Here is a 23,177-nt window from a genome sequence, read left to right as displayed (position 1 = left end):
GTTACCTGACATTCTTTGCATAATAATCAGAAGGCACTCATTTCTAAGACAAGTCAATGAAGTGAAAAGATCAGACTTATCACTGAGTTTGAGAGACACACTTAGAGTTTGAGTCTATTGCCCTCTTTAGACAGCGATAGCAGGCGAGGGGAAGTAGCTTGGATGCGATCCCTGATCATACAGACAGCAAGTGACAGATGTGAAAGAAGAGACAGAGCTCGGTGTTGTGTTTTGTCTTAGAAGTTACCAGATGGACTTGTCACCGAGTCAGACATGTTACAACCTTCTACCGAGAGAGGAGGTACAGCTGCTTTCAGAAAACTGAAAGCAGGTCTTAAAACATTGGGTTCGGAGAGGCTATCCGAGGTAGGAAAAGAACTTCTAAGAATCAGAATTCTTAGGGTTTTCTCATTGCAGTATTTATAGCATTAAGCACTGCTTATAAACTATTATTATTCCTACTTAAGTCACATTTAATGGCTTTGCACCATTACTAAAATAAGTTTTACAAGTATGAGGCTTCTATTTCAGATGGATAGAGCCAGGTCTTGTATTATCATTTGGTGGCGAGAGTCCCATTCTCCTTAAATGGATGAGGGAGAAAAGCAAAGCAGAGGAAATCTAGAGTTTACTGTTGTATTAGATCAGTGGTTCACAACCACTTTGGGGGTCGAACAACCCTTTCACAGGGGTCGTCTGATTCATAACAGTAGCAAAATTTGAAGTAGCAACAAAATTAATGTTATGGTTGGGGGAGTCACCACAACATGAGGAAATGTATGAAAGGGTCCCGGCATCAGGAAGGTTGAAAACTACTGTATTAGATCTTAAATTCTGAGAACCAGGTTTAAAGAAGGCCTTGGACAAATCTTGTAACTCCTCTGTCTAGCCTAATACACACGTCCCTGTCATGGTCCCATTCCCACTTCCGTAGTCCCAGCTGTGACTCTGATGTGTCGTTCTACCCGACTTATCATGCTTTTGTGACTCTTTCCTTTGCCCTCCCGTCTCCTTTGGAAGTCTCTGAATCTCAACAAGCCCGTGGGCACCAGTATGACCTGGTGTTAATGGTGACCCATGACTGAGAATCATCTTTCCTTTTTGTCCTGTTTAAGATTTGATAAAGGTTCTCCTTAAATTATACTTGTACTCCCAAACACTACAGGTCGCATAGCATTGAGGAGTGCAGCCTTAGTCTAATTAACAATGTGTTCAAAGATCTAATTTGGTCAATGCATAGAAGGAATTTAGGATACCTGCCTAAAAGAAATACTTTTAGATCCAAGGAGGTATTGACATATTTTTTCTTTCATTAGAGCTACTATTCTTCTTAAGGGAAACCTACTATTTTTTTCATTTGAATTTTTTATTAATGAAGTTTTTATTGTGAATGAGGTGGGGGGGTTATATGTCAAGCTATCAAGTCTCCATTCAACAGTTCAAACCACTCATCAACCCACCTGTGTATTCCATCCACCCACTCCCTAATCATCCCGGTTTCTCTTCTGCCCTCCTTTACACCCATGTCTGTGTCGGTCAGCCTTTTAGTCTATTGGTTCATCTTCCTACCCTCATCCTCCCTGAGGTAGTTAGTTTATTGTGCTAGCCTGGCCGATAAACACATGTGGGATTAATTGAAGGGCCGAGAGATAAATGGCTCAGCGAGTCTCGCCTTTGTTGTCTCTCGCTCTTTGATCATCAGACCAGTGTGTGGCTGCCTTGCTTGTTCTGTGCCTCAATTTGCAAGCTACACTACCTGTGGGACACCTAACCTGTGGGCTCTGTTGCTGTAACCTGAGGTTCCTTCAAGATCTGCTTTGCCACACAATTGGGATTTACATTTCTTGAGCTGGGGACTCACTGTTGGTCACCTGACTGTTGGTGACCTGGCTGACTGTTGGTGACCTGCCTTACTGTTTGCTGCCTGTGCCTGGATAGCCTGAATCTCTCTACAGAGGACTACCTGGCAGCCCTCAAGACTTGAAGGACTGCCAGTGTCTAACAACTCTCTCACAGGACTGAGTTGCACTGAGTCATTTATACTGCTTTATAATTTAACTGTTCACTTCTTGTATTATATATATGTCTGTATATAATTTAACTGTTCATTTCTTGTGTTCTATATCTATCTGTATAAATAAATTTATATATATTTGGTTTTGTCTCTCTAGAGAACCCTGTCTAACACACTCCCTCCCTCAAAGTCCCTCAAATCTATTCCCTTTGGCATGCCAGCCTTTGTCTTGGGTTTAATTCTCATAATAATGGTCTCATGCAATAGCTGTCCTTTTGTGACTGGCTCACTTCTCTCAGCGTAATGTTCTCCATCACATTTGTACATTTGTTGCCATCGTCATTTTCAAAACATATTTTTTTCTACTTGAGCCCTTGGTATCAGCTCCTCATTTTCCCCATCCCTCCTTCACGGACCCTCGATAATCTATAATTGTTATTATTTTTTTCATGTCTTACGCTGACTGATGTGAGACTTACATTTTTTAATGCCTTTTTTCAAAGTTGACATGTTGCAGCCTATCAGAGACCATTACTAATTTATTCAACAAAATATACTCACCCTGTATTATTTGCAAACCATTGGGTTTTTAAGCAAGGAGAAAGTGAGTAGGGAGAAGATATAAATCACAGTCTTGGGGGCAACTGAAAGGAAAGGACATTCAAGTGTATTCATTATCTACCACGTGTCAAGTACGATCAGTGCTATATATATAGAACTACTTAAACACGGTTGCAATCAAGTTGATTCTGACTCAGAGTGATCCTGCAGATCAAAGCAGCCCGGCTCTGTATGTTTCCCAGGGATAAATTCTTTAATGAAGCAGATTGTCACATTTTTCTCTCTCTGAGCAGCTGTGGGTCGAAATTTTACCCAAGAAGGTTGGACCTTCTTGGTGAGCAGCCTGGCATTTAAACCACTGTACCACCAGGGCTTCTTCGTCTCGAAACCTCCTAGCAATCTTACAATCTAGGAGAGGGGATGAAACACGGGCACACATAATGTGCCTATATAAATTAGGTCCTCAATCAATCGTTCATGATTGAGTGAGTGAATATAAGAATTATAAGGAGATCTCAGGGAGAGAGATGGAACTTTCTATTACCATGAACAGTTACAGTCTTGGAAACCCAAACCCACAGAGGCAGTTCTACCCTGTCCTCTGGGGTCGTTGTGAGTCAGAATCAACTCGTTATCGCAGGGAGAACAAAACGAGATGTCTACGTCGCCCCTGTTGAAGGGGTGCGAGATGATGAAGAGATTCCCTGAGGCAGTAGCTTTGGAAACTTATCCTTTGCCTTACACTTGGATGACCAGTTCCTAGGTGTGCAACCAAGGGAGCCTGAGCCAGGTGTGCCATGAGGATGTCCATGTCGCAATCTGCACAGTGATGACGATGATGCGTCACAACTTACCACCTTCTAGTGTTATAAAGGTGGATGATTGCTTGGGCTCAAGCCCCAAAGAAGGAGACTCTCCTGACATCGGCCGAGAGATGGAAAATGTAACCAAAGTGAATCGGAGACGTATCCATGTATTTGCACTGGGTCTGTAGAGACGGGCCGCAGTCCTGTTCCTATTCAGGCGGTTGGCTCGGGAGGAAAAGCGCTGCTGAGAGGCTAGTTGTGGGGCTCTTTCTAGACAAGACAAACAACTTTGAGTGAGGCCATTTGAAACGCATTGTTCGGTTGTCTTTGTGAAGCCAGGGAAAGAGGAGGCCTTCTCAGTGTGTCTGGCTGTGCTCCACCTGTAGGGCAGGGCACCCTCCTGATGCCTGAACTTCACTGCCCTCTTGGAGCATTCACTAGTGTCCCTCCACTCTGCCTCTTACTCTTTTACCTAGTCTTCCGCATGACTCCTCGGGGGACGGGTTGTCCTTCCGTTGTGGTAACCAAACGGCTGTGGGAGATTTACAGCCAGAGACCCCCAAAGCAAGGAATCCCACAACCAAAGACTACCCCAAGATCTAGGAGTCTCAAGATGGAAAGGAACACAGCACGCCAGATGGAGGGTAGAGAATTAAGCCCAGTGGAGAAAAAGGGGTTAAGACTGGTCCAGGCTGGTCCCACCAGTTTTGCAGACAGGCCGAGCACTGGTGGTAGAAAGGATGATCTTCCAAGGTAGGCAACAGCTGAAGATGTTGACGTTTCCACACATACTCAACAGTCTGACTGATTTCTCACATCTGCAATCAGTGTAGCTCAGCGGTTCTCAACCTGTGGGTTGCAACCTCTTTGGGGGTTGAATGACCCTTTCACAGGGGTCGTCTAAGACCACTGGAAAAACCATCTTTCCAATGGTCTTAGGAACCGAGACACCACTCTTTTATCCATCTCCATGCAGATACACCTACATACGAGTACCCGGTGTGAAGACTGTTACCCATGCCACACCATGCTTCAAGACAAAATTACATTTATTTGTCATTAAAAATAAATATTTCACAATTTACAATTGTGTACTGTTTTGTGATGAATCACTATGTTTTCATTATGTTCAATTTGTAACAATGAAAATACATCCTGCATATCAGATATTTACATGACGATTCATAACAGTAGCAAAATGACAGTGATGAAGTAGCAATCAAAATAATGTGATGGTTGGGGGTGGGGGTCACCACAGCATGAGTAACTGTATGAAAGGGTCACAGCATTAGGAAGGTTGAGAACCACTGGTGTAGGTGGTGAGAAATATATTACTGGAAATAGCTGTAGCAAAACACAGCAGTGAGAGACACCAATAAAGGTAAGTCACGACAGCCAAGCAGGTTACACACAGTGGTGGGACATGCCTTCAAAGTGATCCCAGGCTGAGGTCACTCCCCAGACCGGCAATGCCATCTGGAGTGTCCAGGCAGGCTGTCTTAGGACTGAGATCCCTTTAGGAATTCTCTCTCCACTGGGATGATTTACCTGCAAACCTGAGAGTGTATGGTTGGAAAGGGTGCCAGCCCCTCACCACTAATCATGGGTTTGATAGGCACAACTGTATGGTTGATATATACATATTATATTAAAGTCATCAGAAGCATGAGAGATAGACGAGAGATAGAAATAATGGAGTCAGACACATTTCATGTAGCAACGAATGCTCACCTCAGCCCTGCTTTGTGGTTCACATGGAGAGCGTGAGAAGGGAAGGAGGACAAGGTGAAAGGGAACAGGGGAGTGAGGATGGGAGAGGAGCTAGGGAACTGATGAGAGATTAAGGGAGGAGCCGAGAGAGAGCTTTATTGCTCACCCAGGCCTATAAACCTTTGGGGGCGTGCAAGCCCACTAATTATAGGTAAAGACATACGTCACAGGAAGGGGCTGCACTATAGGTTATACAGCAACGAGAGGGGAACGATCTAGGGATGTGCACGCAATAGGAAGGGGAGGGATTGGGGGTATACATGTGACAAGATGGGAGGATCCTAGATTCAGGATGGCAGCCTAACTTTGGATGTAACTGAGCCGGTTTGATCTGTTCTCCATAGAAACCATTATCAGTAGGGTGTAAACCCCACCTACAGGAACCAAGCTAATGGTTGCAAGCCTCTTGGGAGTAGCTTATTGTCCTTAACAGCACGGAGCAGGACCTATAATTGCCTTCAGGGAGGATGTCTGTAAGCGTCTGATCTTCTCCCATATGCTGGCCAAAGGTCCCTACTCTTTGGCATATCTTTGGGGGAGATAAAGCTGGGGAAGTCTCTTTATAATCCCACAAGAGTGATGTTAGGTATAGTCACAGGGACACAGGCAACCCAAATGCTAACCCTTTCCCCAAGGGACCAAGATACTAAACCACCAACGACTGGCTTGCTCTGTCTGTGGGAGAAAGATAACAAATAATCTTAGGGACTACGTCCTGGGCCCAAAGCAACAGGAGATGGTTGAAGCTTCCAGGCAGGGGCAGGGGGTATTCCTTGTCTTTGCCCAATACTCGAATGCTCATGGTCGTCTGGGACCCCTGGGTCAATAATTGGTAGGCACTGGCTTGTTTTCACCATTGGGACTCATTGATGTGTTGTAGGACCTCTGGCTGTTCTTGGCCCATTGCACCCATGAGTGGATATCGTGTTGCACCTCCTGCTTCAGGACCCCATTCATTTGTTCAATTGGTCTGCTGATGGTTGGATTGTAGGGGAGGTGAACGTGCCAGGCTATGCCCATGCTGTTGACCTAGTCCTGTACGTTTCAGGTGGAAAGAGTTTCCTGGTTGCTGTCAACATCTGTTGGGGTACCATCGGGGGAGCACAGCTGGGAGAGGCCATGAATGGTAGGCCCCGGGTTGCTTGCTTTCATTGATAGGCCTGCAGCCGGTTGCTGGTGGTGTCTATGCAAGTTGAGACAGAATAGCAATTGGCAGACAAAGGGAGGGTCCCTATGTATTTTGCCCTGCTGTTAGTGGGCAGGCCTGAGCTTCTCCAGCAAGCAGCTGGGGCAATCCCTGCGAGCCTCTGTGATTTGCTTCCTAGAGAGGGAGAATACCATCTTTGGTGATAGCTCAAAGGGTCCACTGTCTTTTATGCCGTCTTTCGATGGACCCACTGCCCCACTTGCTCAGCGGGAGTCTGTGACATAAATTGAAGTCAGGCTAGGTTCGGCCTGGATGTTGCCTGGTGGAATCAGTGGGCTGTGGGCTGATATAAGAAACACCTCAATGTCCATACTTGGTCCCTGGGCCCAGATGTCTTTCCATAAATCCACTTCCCACAAGACCTGCTGGGCCACAAGCCAGTCCTGTTTAGTCCGTCATGCTAAGCACATTGTGAGTCCTTTGTTGATTGGCCAGCTCCCCATGTAGAGGATTATGGGGCTGGGTCAGGCATCAGGGCATCCAGACAGGCTTTAGCTCAGTCCATTGGTTGCTTCACCCCTCCCCACCATCAATCCACATAGTAGCTGTAGTTGCTGCTGTCCACTGGGAACGGTTGCCGTGTGCCAGGCCATCTATGTTCCGGGCATCATCAGGTATAGGCCCAGTGCCCTCTTGTGTGGGGCTTTCCTGCCTGGGAAGCTCTGCCCTTTGTGGATTGTCTGTTTCTAAGGTGAGCTGGGTACCTGGCCCAAGGATCTGGTGTAGCTCAGCATTCCGGACACTGGCCTGCACGGTGCTTCTCTGCTGCAGGTATACATGCCACTTTGTTAGTGTACTGGTCTTGGCTACCCCTGGCTGGTTGGGTGAAGGCCTTAAAGCAGCCCTGTCTGGGCTAGTATGATATGTCTTCACCATGGTTTCTTTGGTGATGCCTACCACCAGGTGGGGCTGTGCTTGGTCTCTGCCCTCTCCACAGTTGGGACCCCAAATTAGGAGAGTACATCATCCTTGTTGCTGTTACCAGACATATCCCTCACAGTAGCTGGCAACATCCGATTCACATTCCTTCTCTGTAGCTATAATCCTCAAGACCTGCACTTGCTTTGCTACCATTTTGGTGGCATAGAAGGCCTGATCTGTCTCAGGGGACCAATCCCACGCCCCTCCTTTCTTTACCAGCTGGTACAAGGTGAGTGAGCTTTGGGCCAAATGAAGAATGAAGGGGCTCTGTGTTGGTCTGGGTCAACTAGAGAAACAAATTCACAGACACATGTGTATAAGAAGGAACTTCATATCAAAGAGTAATTGTATATAAAGAAAACATCCCAGCCCGGTCCAAATCAAGTTCATAAGTCCAATATTAGCCCATATATCCAATACCAGTCTATAAGTTCCTCTTCAGACTCACACAACACATGCAATGATGCCAAGTGCAGGAAGATCACAGGCCAGTGGGTGGAAAGTCTTGTGGATCCAGTGGTGGTGGAAGCATCTCAGTGCTGGCAGGGGTCTCCATGTGACTCCTCCAGCTCCAGGGCTCTGGCTCCATCATTGTAGCTTCATGTGACTCATCAGCAATGAGCTATTTATCTCTGTAGCGCCTCCAAGTGAGGTCATCAAGCTGTGACCTGATGGACAGACTAAACTCCACCCCTTCACTTTTAAGAGTCTCAAGTAGACACCCGATTATGTAACTACCACAGCCTCCATTAATCTAACATAACCAAGAAGGTTTGTAGCTCTTTTACTTCGATGGGGGCAAGGGTAGGCGTTGACCTTATCAATGACAGCTTCAAGTACCACCTTCATCTTACCCAACCACACAACACTCAAGATGTGGACTGGTAATCTTGAGAGTCAGGGATGGCTTATCTTTGAATCATTGATGGCCTATCCTTGAGAGCTCAGATGTGCCACAAGCTGACACCAAAAATGGTGGAGCAGGGCCAGAGAATCACAGGTTATCATTGTATCATCAATGCAGCGGCGTGTGTGGACCCCACAGGTTTTGCCCGCCTTTCTAGTTCCTCTGCCACTAGGCCATAGCACACAGACATAGCCCTGGGGGAGGATGGGGAAGGCTCAGTGTTCACCACACTATTCAAATTTAAACTGTTCCTGACAGTCAGGGGCTATTGGGATGCTGAAGAAGGTGTTGGCTGAATCTAACACAACATACTAGGTCTGCAAGCTCTCCCTGATGCTGTTTAACCCAAAACTAGCCATACTGCTATTGAGTCGATTCCAGCTCAGGGAAACCCTTCGGAACAGGGTAGAACTGCCCCTGTGGGGTTCCTAGACTGTAGCTCTTTAGGGGAGTAGAAAGCATTCTCCTTTTCCTATGGAGCAGCTGGTGGTTTCAAACTGCAGACCTTGAAGTTAGCAGCCCAATGCATAAGCACTACACTACCAGGGGCCATGTGTTGTTTAGCAGGGATGCAGGCACACAGTACTGACTGTACGCAGGACTGACACACCTCTCTCGTGTATCCTTCTGCTGAGCCCCTGGGGAAAGCCACGAGGAAGCACTGCCCTCATGAAGGTGCTGCCCCCATGAAGGTGCTGACAGCGACCAAAGTGGCTGCCTGGGCAGAAGGAGCACGGCGTGGCTAGAGGGCCATTCCCTGCCTCCGGCTCAGTCCTAGGCATGCTGCCCTCCCTCATCACTTCGCAAGAACCTTCTACTTGAAGAGTAAATTCATGTAAAAGAGAGGGGGGAAACATAAAAAGGATGCCTGATATTAGAAATAGAGTTCACAGCACTATATCTTTTCTTTTAAAATTAGCTATTTTTACAAAAGCATGTCCACTGAGCTTACCAAACAGCATCACGGAGTGTGTCCCCGGGTCTCTCAGCTTTCAGTCGTTCTGCAAGTGGCTCTTCTTCCTTGATGGCCCCAGGAATTCTCTGTTCCCACTTCTGAAATGGCTAATCCAGGGCCACTTGGCGCCGCGGATGGGGACAGGGTGCAGTCAAATAAGGTGCGCCAAGTGGTCCTGATCCTGCAGACCGGCCTCCTGATCCACCCCCTGAGAACACAAGATGCACATCTCCCCGCTCCCTGAGTACATTCTGGGAACGGACCTCCTTGGAGCGGTTAAATCCATCCCTGGAGATGGGCTCGAGAACCCCATTCATCTGCACCTTCCCCACTGAGTGGTGACTATCAAACCCATCATTTGCTTAGTGGCAGGAGAGGAGAGAATAAACAAATCACAGTCACTCCCCCCACTCCCTTCCAACCCCAGCCTGACTCCTCCCACTGGTCTCCACCCTCAGCTCAACCCCTCTCACTCCTCTCCACCCTCAGTCTGACTCCTCCCACTCCTCCCCACCCTCAGCCTGACTCCTCCCACTCCTCCCCATCCTCAGCCTGGCTTCTTCCACGTGGAGTAAGATGATGACATTGAGGCGTTCTGGTCAGTGGGAGTTATGTTCCAGGAGAAAGGCTGGCAGGTGGGAGGAGTGCAGAGTCTGATGCGCACAGTGATAAGTAGGATAGGGAAGGGAGAGCTTAGCTCACTTGGTTCACTACACTGCAAGGTTTCAGATGCTTGGTGAGAAGGGCTCACTTCAGTGAGAGTTTTAATTCGCTCCGAGAGGCCCTGGGAACCGTGGAGGTGTCTAAAATGCTGCATGGGGATACACCGCCTGGTTGACCTGTTTCGTTAGTGGGGATCACTGTGCCCTAAAAGTGTGAACCCTATGATTTTCAAGCGAGGTGACTCTGTTTGCATTGCTCTGTAGGGCTGAGAGGTGGACAATGCCATTGCTATATGTGACTGACGTTATAAACGGTTGAGAGAAACTCAGGAGTGTTTACTAAATAAAGACATTTACTTATGGAAGAGAGAGCCCGCTACCAGTGGGCCACATTGGAAATCCCTGCCTGAAGTGGCAGAGGCAGCAGATGCCATGGCTTGCAGAGTCCATAGGCTGAGGCAAGGAGACCATGAGACGGAACAGAAGAGCGGCCCTGAGCGTGAGACTGTGAGGCAGATTTGCCAGCCCAGGGAGGCAGAGGTTAAGAGACCATGCGACTGAAAGGTTGAGAACTTGAGATTTGGCTGCTGGCTGAGGAGAGGTGTTGTTGTGGGTCAAAGACTGTATTCTTCGTGTTTCCTAATCCTGGCCCGTGGGAACACAGTAAACTTCCCTCATGTTGTTGGGTGCTGTGGAGTTGGTTCCAAATTATCTCGAGCCCATGCAGAGTGCCAGGTCCTGTGCCAGGTCCTGTGCCAGCCTCACAGTTGGTAGGTTGAATAACCCCGCATCATGGTGCTGACTGTGAGTCTGGTGGTGTGTTGCAGTGGACGATCACACCCGGTAGAGAAGCAGGGTGCTCTGCGGGGAGCGGTTGGTGTCAGAATAGGGTAAAGGAGGATGGACGGTGGAGGCTCATCTGACCTCTGCCTGGTGGCAATAGGCCTTGGGCTGGTGGGGAGTTGAGATGGCCTTTATGCAGTCAGAGGACAGATATAGCCTGCTTACTGTTTTCACAGGAACACACTGCCATCAGTCAATTCCATCTCCAGGGGATGCTATAGGGCGGAGTAGAACTGCTCGACAGGATTTCCGAGGCTGTAACTAAAGGGTTGCCGTGACTGGGAATTGACTCAGGGGCAGGGAATCTGGTGTTTTTCGAGTAAATCTTTAGCGAAGCAGACTGCTTCATCTTTCTCCCTCAGACAACAGAGCAGAACTGCCTCTGTGGGTTTCCAAAGTCCATGTTGATAGGAGTGGGCAGCTGCCTTTCTCTCAAGGGTCAGCTGGTGGGTTCCTATCACCAACCTTGGATGCTCAATGTCCTGTAGAGCAGTGGTTCTCACCCTTTCTAATGCCGAGACCCTTTCAGACAGTTCCTTGTGTGGTGGTGACCCCCTAGTCATCAAATGGTCTCCATTGCTACTTCATCACTGTCATTTTGCTACTGTTAGGAATCGGACGACCCCTGTGAAAGGGTCGTTCAACCCCCAAAGGGGTCTCGGCCCACAGGATGAGAACTGCTAGGAAACCCATAGGGAAGTTCTGTGCTATCCTCAAGGGTTGTGATGAGTTGGCAGTGAGTTTTGAGTGTGAATTGAATGGGTTTCTTTGACATGAAAGCACTTGTAAGCACACCCTGCTGGCACAGGGATTAAGCTCTAGGCTGCTGACCCCAAACCACCATTGAGTCTGCATCTGTACAAATGACAGCCTTGAATCTCTATGAGACAGTGATACCCTGCATTTTTTGTTTTGTTTTTTAAATCTGGGTCGCACGGGTTGAGCTTGTTCTGTCCATTCAGGAGGCAGTAACAATCTTATCTTAGCGTGAGGGAGCACTAGAATTGATTGTGATTTCACAACTCATTTTAAAGATGATTTACCGATGGGTAGGGGAAGGAGGTGGGGGAGGATGCTCTAAGATTGATGTGGTGGTGATTGTACAATTCCCCTCGATATGATTGAATGACTGAACTATTGAATTGTATAATATGTAAATTGTGTGTCAATTCAACTCTTGTGGGGGGAGGATGTAAAATAAGTCTGAGTCTGTTGCTTAGGAAAACGGTATGGGCTTGCAAAATTCCCCATAATAGAAATGTAAGGCAGCATAAACAAATCTTATCTTGTGATCTTTTCATAGAGCAGTGTGACGCGACAGTCCACGGTTCGCCAGCTACGCGGGCCTACGCAGGTTTGTCTTGAAACAAACCTTTCCGTTGCTTCTCAGGCTACATACACAGCGTCCTGCCAAGCCCTGCGCTGGTCTGGTCAGGGGAGGAGCGCTGGGGTACAGACCCTTTCCCTCAATTTTCACTTCAGTATGGGCACTAAGCCCTCTTCAAGTACTGCTGGACCAGTTCTGCACTCTCTCCGGGGACAGGCGAAACGCAGTCCCCACCCCGATGCGCACACCTTACCCAGGAGAAGGTGCTCAGGGATGCCGAGCAAGGTCCCCTGGGAAATTGACCTTCCGCCTCTCCTCTTGCCTTACCTCAGCTCACCAATTTTGACGCTAGCAAATGAAGCGAGCAGGAGGCCGGGGAGGCGGAACTTAGTGTTGCCTGATCTACGCCGATTGGACTAGGACGGGGTAAGGAGGCGGGCCGCGTGAGGAGGCTAGCCACACCCCCTCGGTGGGTGGGGACCCGCGGGGCCTGCGCTTGCGTGCTGGGGGCGGCGGAAGTGGGCCAGGCGGCTACGCGTGCGCGGTGGGCGGAGCGCGCCTCAGCCTGCCCAGTCCTTCCCAGCCGTGCTCAGGCGGTGTGCTGCTCGTGCTTCGCCGCTGGGCTGCGGAGAGTCACCGGCGAGCGGACACTCAGTTTTCGGGTCACCATCATGGCTGGTTACGAATATGTGAGCCCAGAGCAGCTGGCCGGCTTTGATAAATACAAGGTAACGCTGGTCCCGCGGAAGCTCCTCTCCCCTCGTCCTCCTGGCCTCTCCCAGGCAACTGAGGGGCCGGCGCGGTCCGAGTCACCTTGTGCCGCGTGGCTTCGGGCTGGCGGGCGTTTGGTTTTTTTTTTGGGGGGGCGGGGTGGGGTGGGGGTGGGTCCTGCCAGATCCAAAGGTTGGGGGCCGGGATGCGTGGAAGCACCCGAGGCCCATCCTTCCGGAGGATTTCCTTGCTCTTCGGAGACCGCTCGCGGATAATCGATCCAGGGAATTCCCTCCTCTCTTAATTGTTATTATTTTCAAAGATACCCCCCCACCGAACCCCTCCCTCCCCAGAAGGCGATGCAACCGCCCATAGTTGTATTTGATGGGCTTCATCCTACTGAAGTTTCTACCTCCTCTCGTTGCGTTCAACTTAAGAGATGAGGACGATCATTCGGCAGAGGAGGCTGGGGAGGGGGAGTGACTTACTGAGGCCTCGCTGCTGAAGCACCCCACTTTGCTCCCGGGGAGCCCGTGCGCTTGGGCTGCTTGGTGAAGTCTGGTGCACAGCAAGGGACTGTGCTGGGAAAGAGCGCGGGCTTCCGAGTACAGAGAACACGTGAACCTGAACCTGTCGCTGGGAGTCGAGTGATTTGGCCCTCTGGGCAAGTCATTTAGCCAACCCCTTGTTTCATCGCTATGGTGGGCAAAGGCTCATCAGGATTTGAAAGGAGACATAGAAAGCGCTTGGCACATCATGGGCCCCCAGTGCCTTGTTCACTTCCCTGCAGATCTGGGTCCTGGCCACAGTTCTCTTAGCGGGGAAACACTCCATCCATCCAGTTGCCCAAGCCTGAGACCTGGACTGTTAACCTTTCATCTTTGTTAACCTGTGTGGACTCCATCTCCTCCCCCAGCGAGTGAATTACCCATCCTGTAGCCGCTTTCATTTGCAGCCTCCAGAAGAGTCGGTTCATGACCAAGCTCACTTCCACATCTAAAAAAAATAAAATCGCTTTTAAAAAATTTCAGAGTAGCTTTAATATATTCAAAGTGTGAAGTTAGTACAGAGTCTGCATGTGTCCCACCCACGTCGACATTACTGTCAACATCGTACATTATATGATGCATCTGTCAATTCATGAACCAGTATCGATACATTATTTTTAACTTAAGCCCATGCTTGGTTAATAGTCTTTATTTATTTATTTTTTTTACCTCATGCCCCTTTCTTGTCCCAGGAGTCCCTCTAAAATAACAGCATTACCTTTAGTTGTCAGGTCTCCTTAGGTACTTCTTTGTGACAATTTATTTTTAAATGTTAGTGTGGATCTGGGGGAAGTTTCCAGAGCAAATCCTCTTTCCTGTCAACAGTTCATACATTTTGTCATTGATGACAGTGTTCCCGCCCCGGCCAAGCCCCACCGGAACAGCACTTACCTCACTGACCCCCGTGTCCTGTTCCCATCTCTCCAAACCCTTTTGAACTTTTCCCCTTGAGTAAGTGCTGCTCTTTTCTTCATAGTTCAAGTAGCTGATTGTTAAACTCTCTCAGACTTCTCTTATTTTTGATCATTAATTTTTTTTAAATTTATGATTTGGTGCCGATTTTTGGAGCAGATTGGTGTTACATTTAAGAACTCTTACACAGTGTGTCTGGTGGCGGGCGTTGATTACAATTCCCACAGTGTGACATGACTCTTCCCTTTACCTGTGCCACTCTCCCCTTCCGGCTCCTTCCCTGTCCCTTGCTGCCCTCTGAGCTTTATCCCTGGGCACACTTTGCCCTCTTAATCTGGGTATGGTTGATAGCTTTATGGCGTGTGTGAATACCTCCCTGGTCTTGCTGTTCACCTTATCAGCATCTCTGCGGTTAGGCTGTAAGTTAAGCCACAGAGTTACAACCTGGAAGGGTGTTTTAGGGGCAAGGGCCTAGATTTAGGCGTCCTATCAGTTGATCAGGTCAGCAAGTTTTTGTTGTTGTTTTTAAACCATTTTTACCATTTGATTTTGTTCCCCTTTTTTCATCCCACTCTGTTCAGGACCTCTTATTTGATCCCTGTCGATGAGGTCGTGATCGAGGGGCATTAGCTGCTTCTTCTGGTCTCAGGGTCATGGAGGCTAGAGTTGCTTTTGATCATCTTGATTATTTTCAGGACTACAGGTCAAGTATATAGAATGTTCCTTCCTTGGAATTTGGATGCTTTTTAAAAAATTAATGATTTGATAAATGTTAAGCATTTGGGGCAGACCACAGCATAAGCGGCTGATCCCCTCCTTTCAAGGTTTCACTCTCGAAACATGATTTATGCTGCCCTCGATCATCTGGTGGGGGTAGTGTCTGTCCTTTTATTTATGTTTTTTCAACCTTAAAGTTGCTCTTTCCCTTCCCCTTCTGTACTGCACTGTTCAGTAGAAAGACCCTCGATGCAGCCCCCACTTAAAGGAATGGAAAGCTACACTCTGCCTCCTTGAGGACAGGAGATCTAGGTGAATTAGTTGGAACGCCTTTGTATAGGCGATTTGTCTTTTCTCTCCTGTGTGAGACATAGTCAATCATTTATTTATATCGGTGTGCACTCATGGATTATTTATTTTGTACTTCAGAGGAGGCTGGTTCACCTACGTCCCCTTTTGCCCCAGCAGTCTTTGATGTTTCCGAGTGAGCTTCTGGGGAAGAAAAACAAGCCTTTGCTAACACCCCTAACTGCCCTTCCGTTGTTCTTGGAATGATGTCCCAAAACATGAACTGCATGGTTCTGCATCATTGGTCCTAAACCTGTGTCACGGGCTGCATCCCACACCACTCGCTGCCTGTCTCTTAGCCCTTCCCTATGTTCTCCTCCCCACATCTTCAAGGGTAAAAATGGCCTGGCCAGGGTTGGGGGTGGGGAGGGGCCTGGGCAGCTGACCTCCTCTAACTTTAGGAAGGGGACAAAATCACCGTCAGCCATACTTACAGTTGTGACACGAGCCAGCCCTCCACCTGTACTTTCTACTTCATTGCTGGGTGTGATCATTCATAGTAGTGGCCACACAGAACTCAGGACCACTTACCAGATTCTGGGGTTTATTGGGAAGTAACAGGTGATAATCCAGGATCAGAAATGACTCAAGGTCTAGTTCTTTGGTCAGCATAGCTTTGCCCCAACCATGCCTGTGGGCAGCTTCTGTGACCCTCCAACCTCAGCCCTGTAGTCTCTGTCCTGCTTGGGCAAGTGTACAGAGCTCATCAGCTCTGCCAGTCAGTGCCCGGAAGCACCCCAGTCTGGTAGCAAGCTTGCTTGAGGGTGCTCAGCATTCTCCCTCCATGGCTGCTATTTCCTGCTGGTCTCTGCTGCTGCTTGTGTCCTCCCCCCCCCCCCCCTTCTCCAGGGTTTATGTTTCCCTCTGCCTCCTGAGTCTAGGAGGTTCTCAGCACAGGGATCTCAGGCCCAAAGAATGAGCTCCTCTCCTGGCTCTTCTCTCCTCAGGTCTTGAGACTTCCTCTTCCTTCCTCCGAAATTAATCATTTTAAGCCTCACAGGATGCCAGAACTGACTAATCCCTCATGAAGGATGCCATGTATCTATTTACAGTGTTCCACCCTAATTTGCATTGTTAGCAAACTGCCCAATACCCCGAGTATGCTTCAGGCACCGTTTTTTTAAAAAACATTTTATTAGGGGCTCATACAACTCTTATCACAATCCATACATGTACATACATCAATTGTATAAAGCACATCAGTACATTCTTTGCCCTAATCATTTTCAAAGCATTTGCTCTCCACTTAAGCCCTTTGCATCAGGTCTTCTTTTTTCACCCCCTCCCTCCCCCCTCCCTCATGAACCTTTGATAATTTATAGATTATTATTTTGTCATATCTTGCCCTATCCGGTGTCTCCCTTCACCCCCTTCGCTGTTGTCCGTCCCCCAGGGAGGAGGTCACATGTAGATCCTTCTAATCGGTTCCCCTTTTCCAACCCACTCACCCTCTACTCTCCCAGTATCGCCCCTCATCCCCTAGATTCACCACCCTGGATTCCCTGTGGCAGGCACCGTTTTTATCATGTTATGTGAGCCAGGAATATAGCCCCCTCCCTACTCAAGTCCATCTTCACAGCTTAGCTTAAATGTCACTCCCTGGGTTTGGCTTTCTGAGAAACCGTCTTTAAGTGCACCCTCTAACACCAAACCCAACCCAACTTCCTGCCATCGAGTCAGTTCTGACCTTTTAGGACAGGGCAGAACCGCCGCCTTTGGGGTTTCTGAGGCTGTAAATCTCGGCAGGTGCAGAAACCCTCAGCTCTCTCCTGTGGAGCACCTGGTAGGTTCAGGCTGCTGACCTTGTGGGGGGCTCCAACTGGTAACCTACTGCAGCCACCAGGACTGCTTACCTTCTAAGGACTCCTCAGTGTCATTAAACAGGGACGCGTTCTTGAAGGTATTTCTCCCGTAGCATCATTAGGCCGTCTCAAGTGCCACCACAATGTGAGCAGCGTGCTGTGTTGTTCAGTGTCACCGAGTCCATTCTGACTTACCATGAGCCCATGTGACAGAGTAGGGTTTTCTTGGCTGGAATCTTTTCTAGCCTCTCAGCAAGATCACCTGGCCTTTTCTCCTGCAGAGGTGGGTTCAAACCACCACCTGATTGGTCAGCAGCCAGGCGCTTAAACGTTGTGCCACCAGGGCTCCTGATGTACCTACGACAAAACCAGACTCACTGCCATGGAATCGATATTGACTCAAGCGACACTCTAGGACAGGGTAAAACTTTTCATTTGAGTAGAAAGTCACCTCTTTCCTCCTACATGGTGGATGGTAATTTCAAACCTGTAACCTTGTGGTTAGCAGCCCAATGAGGAACCACATTAAGGCATCCAGAAACCATTTGTGAAATGAAACCATTTGAATGACTCAGAATATTTTTTTCTTGACTCAAATTATGTTAATGGATTTTGTTTAACTGGAATTGGAAAAAACTGAAAGGGGCCCAAAAAGGTTATATAGAATAATTCTTCTGTTTTCAGCAATACAGACACTGGCTGGTTTTTAAGATTTTGTTGCTAAGAGATTCCCAAGCCACCTTGGCAACTCAGGCTGGGACGCAAGGACATTTATTTCAGAAGGGTGTTGACCCTGCTCCCTCCTGTTATCTATTCTGCAATGTAAATATTGACCTGTAAAGCTGTCTGGCTTTCTGAGTCAGTGAACTTGGCTCTGCTTTTTTTGAATAACTAAGTGCCAATAAAATAAAAGCTTCATGTGCCAGAAGTGTTTGTAATAGAGAATCTACTTTTTCTAATAGGTGGTTACCACAAGATTTATGTTTTCAAACTAGATAAACTCCCCAACTCCCTGCTGCTGAGTCAGTTCTGACTCAGTGACCGGACAGGCAGGGTAGAATTGCCCCTGCAGAGCAGAAAGTCTCATCTTTCTCCTGTCGAGCCGCCGGTGGTTTTGAACTAACTAACTGTTCCCAGCCCAGCACGGAAGCACCACGCTGCCAGGGCTCCTTCTCAAACTAGACAGGCGCTTTCATGATCAGCAGCGGTCTTGGTCCTCTCCTTTTCTGACTCCAGTTCCGGTGGCTGACAACAGATTTCCTGCCATCCTGGAATACAAAGGTCAATTTAGCAAGTGTCCAGTGTTATTAAAATCCAGGTTTTTTCAAGTGTAAAGTGGCTCCCTTAGAGGAGAGAGAGAACAAGTGGTATCACCCAGACCTTTCTGCAGAGGCTACTGGAATGAACCTGAGGGTGTCTAAAGGAAGCCCCCTCCTGTGGCCCGCTTTGCTCTCCTGTGCAGTTCGCCCAGAGGCGGTTCCTTCCGGTCATCACACTTCGGATTGTGGTTCCATGTAGCAAATGCCCCGTAGGCGCTTCCTGGTTAAAATAGCTTTGAAACCAGGGGCTCAAGTAGAAAGCAAACGTTTTGAGGGAAACAAATGTACAGGAGTCCTTGATACAATGGATGTATGTTTGGATTGTGATAAGAGTTGTATGAGCCCCAAATAAAATGATTCAATAATAAAAAAAATAGCTTTGAAAAGAAGATGGACTCCAAGGTGGATAAGGTCGGGACACACTCAGGGGTTGTTAGTTCCTGGCGTGACCCTGTGTAGGAGAGCCATAGAAGCAGAGACAAATGGACACTGTGAAAGCAGCTGGGGGGTGGGGATGGGGGTGGGGGTGTGTGAATGACTTCTGAAACCCGTACCTAGAGGTGCAGCTGAGAGCTTCAGTCGGAAACCTGGCGGTTACACCAAGTAGCTGCTGAAAGGGGTATCCTCGTGGGTGGCGATTAGATTTCTGTGGCGAGAAACTGCATGACAATGGGTTTGTGGTGTGGGAGAAAGCTAGGGGCGGGTTCTGTTACAGACTCTCTTAATGCTTCTGCCTCTCCCCCATACCCACCTCCAGTTTTGTTAGTCCGCTGAATAGTGACTGTGTTTTCCGCTGTTGGACATGAGCTCTGGGAGGGCGGGGCCTGTGGCTGCCCTGGGCAGCTTGTGCCTAAAGTCTGGCGCAATGCCTTGAACACAATAGGCTCTGGCAGATAGATGAGAGTCCACTGTGAGGGAAAGAATACAAGTGATTTTAGAAGTGGGGATGTGGGAAAGGTCTGCTGAGACAAGGGGCTCACACCATGGTCACGAATTTCAGCTCCCCTGGACTTTTCCTTTCTTTAGAACAGAGGCTCTTTAGAGCTGAGGAGTTTCCCCACTGACCTCAGAATGAGACCGTCCAATGGGATTTACCTTGACAGATGGAGAAGACCTTTCATTGATAATGTAGCAATTAGCTTCAAATTGTATCAGTTTGCATTAGATTGGAAGTATCAGAGAAACTCTCGTTCAGTTTCAAGAGAAGAATGTCATGCTGAGTTCGTTTCTGGTATTAACGGTATTTGGAGTGTGGAAAAAGATATTTGGAGTGTGGAAAAAGATATTTGGAATGTGGAGCAAGAGAGGAACAGCAACTCATGATACAATTGTTGCCAATCAGAGTACCTATCCAGTTTCAAGTTTGAGAAAGAGCCCTGATAGCATAGTGTGTTACAAATTGTGCTTCTAAAACTGCAAGGTCAACAGTTCAAAATCATCTGCTCCCAAGTGGAGGAAAGATGAGGCTTTCTACTGTAAAAAGTTATGGTTTCAGAAATCCACAGAGGCAGTTCTACGCTGTCCCACAGGGCCACCCTGAGTCAGACAGAGTTGACTCCCCAGCAGTGAGTAGGAGAGTATTAGGATGGTCGTTAAGGAGCCCTGGTGGCATAGTGGGTTAAAGCATGGCCTGCTCCACCAGGTGCAGACCACAAGGTCAGGAGATTGAACCCTCAGCCACTCCATGGGAGGAAGGTGAAGTCTTCTGCTTCTATAAAGGCTGACAGTGTCAGGAGCTCAGGTGTGAATCGGAGTCAATTCCATGACAGTGCCTTCTTGGTTTACTCTGGGAGTGAATTAACTTGGCATTGTGATCCTTGTGAATTCATCAGAATTGCAATGAACAGTTGTTTAAGAGAGATTCAGGAACCAGGATTGGGCCCTCAGTCTTGGTTCATTTTATTCATTCAACAAGCGTCTTCGAGCCCACTCTGTCCAGCACAGCACAGGGGAGGGGACGTGAAGGTCGGGTAAGATGAACTAAGGCCATAGTTCATCACTGCAGTCAGGTGAGGGCTGGGTACTATGGGAGAGGACAGGAGGCGGCTTCCAAGGAGTGGGGTGAATGCTGAGGATGGCTTCGGAGAGGGGCTGGAGGTGAACGCCGAACCCAGTCTAGAAAGATGAGCCCAGGTTGAAGATTTCCATGAGTGCCTTTGGTAAGTCGTGGTAGTCCAGCTCAGGAAGAGGTTGCCCCTTCCCCGACAGCAGAGCGATTAAGATTGAAATGAAGGTGCATCTGGTTGGATAACTTAGTCATCGTTCATACAGGGCACTTGAATTGGATGATTCTACAGCGACCCGGAAGAGCAAACCTGGATAGAAAGGGTGGATTGTGTGTGGACTTTGAATTAAGACAAAGAAAATGCCATCTTCTAAAGAAACTACAGTCACGTGTTGCTTAATGTCAATGGATGTTTGTGAACTAGGACAATATGTGAACACCATATTTTATAAGCCAGGCAGCTCCTGGACTAGGAATGGATTCTGTCCTTAAATCCGTCTTCAAGTCAAATCTGTAAGTTTATAGCTAATGCTCGTCAAATGTTTGTCTCAGAGTGCAGCATACCTTTCTGTGCATAAAAGCAAACACTTCCAGATACACTAAAAATATCTCTGACAATAACGCAGCAATAATTATGTTTTGATGTGTATTGCAAGGGAACGCTCATTTGTTATTCTGAGTCATTTGCATGTGCCTTGAATTTGTAATAGAGTAGACTTGATGCGGTTGAGGAGACACGCAGGATGCTTAAGTGGCAGGACATGCCCCGAGAGACTTGATACTGCACGTGCTGTGTCAGTTTTGCATGAATTTGCCTCCATTAGAAGATTGTTTCCTTAAATGATTTCAAAGATTTGAACTGCTTCTCCTGAAAAACAGTCTAAATGTGAGAACTTGCTTTTTCTGTTTCTGTTTATTATGACTGCAAGCAGATTACAATTAGTGAATTATGGCATTACCTAGATAGTTCATTCACACTTACCTTATCTTCGGCTGTCCTTTGGTCTCCTTGATAAGATTTGTATACCTGTCTTCTGCCACCTTTTAATAAGCATTCTCGCGGGCTCGTATATGGACTTAATGGTCAAGTGCCCCTATAGGAAGAATTCTGTCTGCATTGGGCACAGACAGGAGGCTTTCTGAAGGAGTGAAAGGGAAATGGGGGAAAGTTTTCTGCAGTGACTGGGAAGACGTCCAGTGGTTGGGCGAACATGATTACATTTTCAGGTGCTCTATGGATGTGACATCTTGAATGGGTACTTTTAGTACTTTCTCAAATACCAGTTCATGGATTATGACTTTTCCCTCTATTTGCTCTAATTTGTAAGTTAAAAAACTCTGCTGAATAAGATTTTACCTATTAGTACATATGGGAAAACTGGGAAAAGATACCCTGTTTAGAGAGCTGATAGGAACCGAGGCACAGAAACCAGGGAGACCAGGCTATATTAGAGGCAGGGTATATTAGGGACCAGGCAGAGCCACATGCAGCTCAATGAAAGAAAACTACAATGGCAAAGACAATACTGAACAATAGTAGCCCTGATAGTGTAGTGGATCATGCATTGGGCTACTAACCACAAGGTCAGCAGTTTGAAGGCAGCAGCTGCTCTGTGGGAGAAAGATGAGGCTTTCTACTCCCATAAGTAGCTACAGTCTCAGAAACCCACAGGGGAATTTCACTTGGTCCTATAGGGTCACTGGGTCAGAATCATTGCAATGTCTGAGTTTGAGTAGTGATAATAATAGCAAACATTTATATAGTATTTCATCTGTACACTAGGTATTGTTCTAAGTGCTTCACATATGCTTTTTCATGTCATGGTCTCAACTGCCATGCAAGGTAAAAAGTTCCCTGCAAAGGAAACTAAGTCACGGAGAGTTAAGTAACTTGCTCTCAGTCCCACAACAGGTGCGTGGTGGAGCAGAGCTCTCAGATTACAATGTGCTATGCTGTCTCTCAAAACTCAACGAAGTGAAAGCTCGCCAGCTAGTCATTGGGTGTTTCTGGCCAAGATACAGAAGCGTTAGCATGCAGACCTTCAATCGCTTGCTTAGTTAGCATGTGACTAATGTTTGCCGCTGGGGAACATACTTCAGTGAAAAAGAGAGAACTGATTTTGTTTACTTTTCTACTCAGCTTAAAAATGATTACTTGGAATACCTGAGTTTATATTTGCTAATCCTTTTTGTTGACTATTAAGAGCATTCCATTTATGGTTAGTTCTAAGTGAGATAAAATGCACTTGATGAAATAATTAGCTTTGGGACTAGCAATTAAATGAAAAAGAACTCACTGGCCATGTGATCTTGAGCAGATGAATTGAGCATCTGCAATGAGGTGTCCTCCTCTGTGAACCTAGGTAGCACCCACCTTACCAAGGTGCTTGTCAGCGGGACTGAATGAATTGTATTCGTGAAGGGCATAGAACAATGCCAGGCACTTAGTGCTGTATTAGTGTTAAGCAGAAAGCAAACTTCATATCTGTGCTCTCTACAGGTGAACACTCACTGCCGGGTAGTTTACAGCCCCTCCCAGTGCTTAGACAAGGGGACGTGTGTCTTAGGAAGGGAGCTCTGAGTGGCAATGTAATGGGCAGCCCAGGCCCTGTGTACCCACAGGTAATCTTTGCTCTCAGACTCCTTCCTATTTGCATCATAGGCAGCAGCACACAGGACACATGGTGGCACAGCCGGTTAAGCAGTGGGCCTGGAACCATAAGGTTGGTGGTTCACACCCACCAGCTGGAGGAAGTTGCGATTCACGGTCATGGAAACCCAGCAGAGCATCACTACTTAGCTCTTAGAGGGCAGCTGTGCGCTGGACTCACTCCAGTGACAG

At 47.6% G+C, this 23,177-nt stretch overlaps 1 protein-coding gene across 1 annotated transcript in view; it reads left to right on the top strand.

Moving 5' to 3' along the window:
* Positions 1-12,529: 12,529 nt before the first annotated feature.
* SELENOI (selenoprotein I) overlaps positions 12,530-23,177 on the top strand; it is a 42,603-nt gene continuing 31,955 nt past the window's right edge. Inside the window, exon 1 of the mRNA XM_075556999.1 lies at positions 12,530-12,701. Coding sequence (XP_075413114.1) covers positions 12,645-12,701 — 57 coding nt within the window. The 5' untranslated portion in view covers positions 12,530-12,644. The remainder of the gene's footprint in view (positions 12,702-23,177) is intronic.

The sequence above is a fragment of the Tenrec ecaudatus genome, chromosome 8 (genome assembly GCF_050624435.1).
Source record: "Tenrec ecaudatus isolate mTenEca1 chromosome 8, mTenEca1.hap1, whole genome shotgun sequence".
Lineage (NCBI taxonomy): Eukaryota > Metazoa > Chordata > Mammalia > Afrosoricida > Tenrecidae > Tenrec > Tenrec ecaudatus.
The sequence above is the reverse complement of the archived record's forward strand: the minus strand, read 5'-3'. Positions and strand labels throughout refer to the sequence as shown.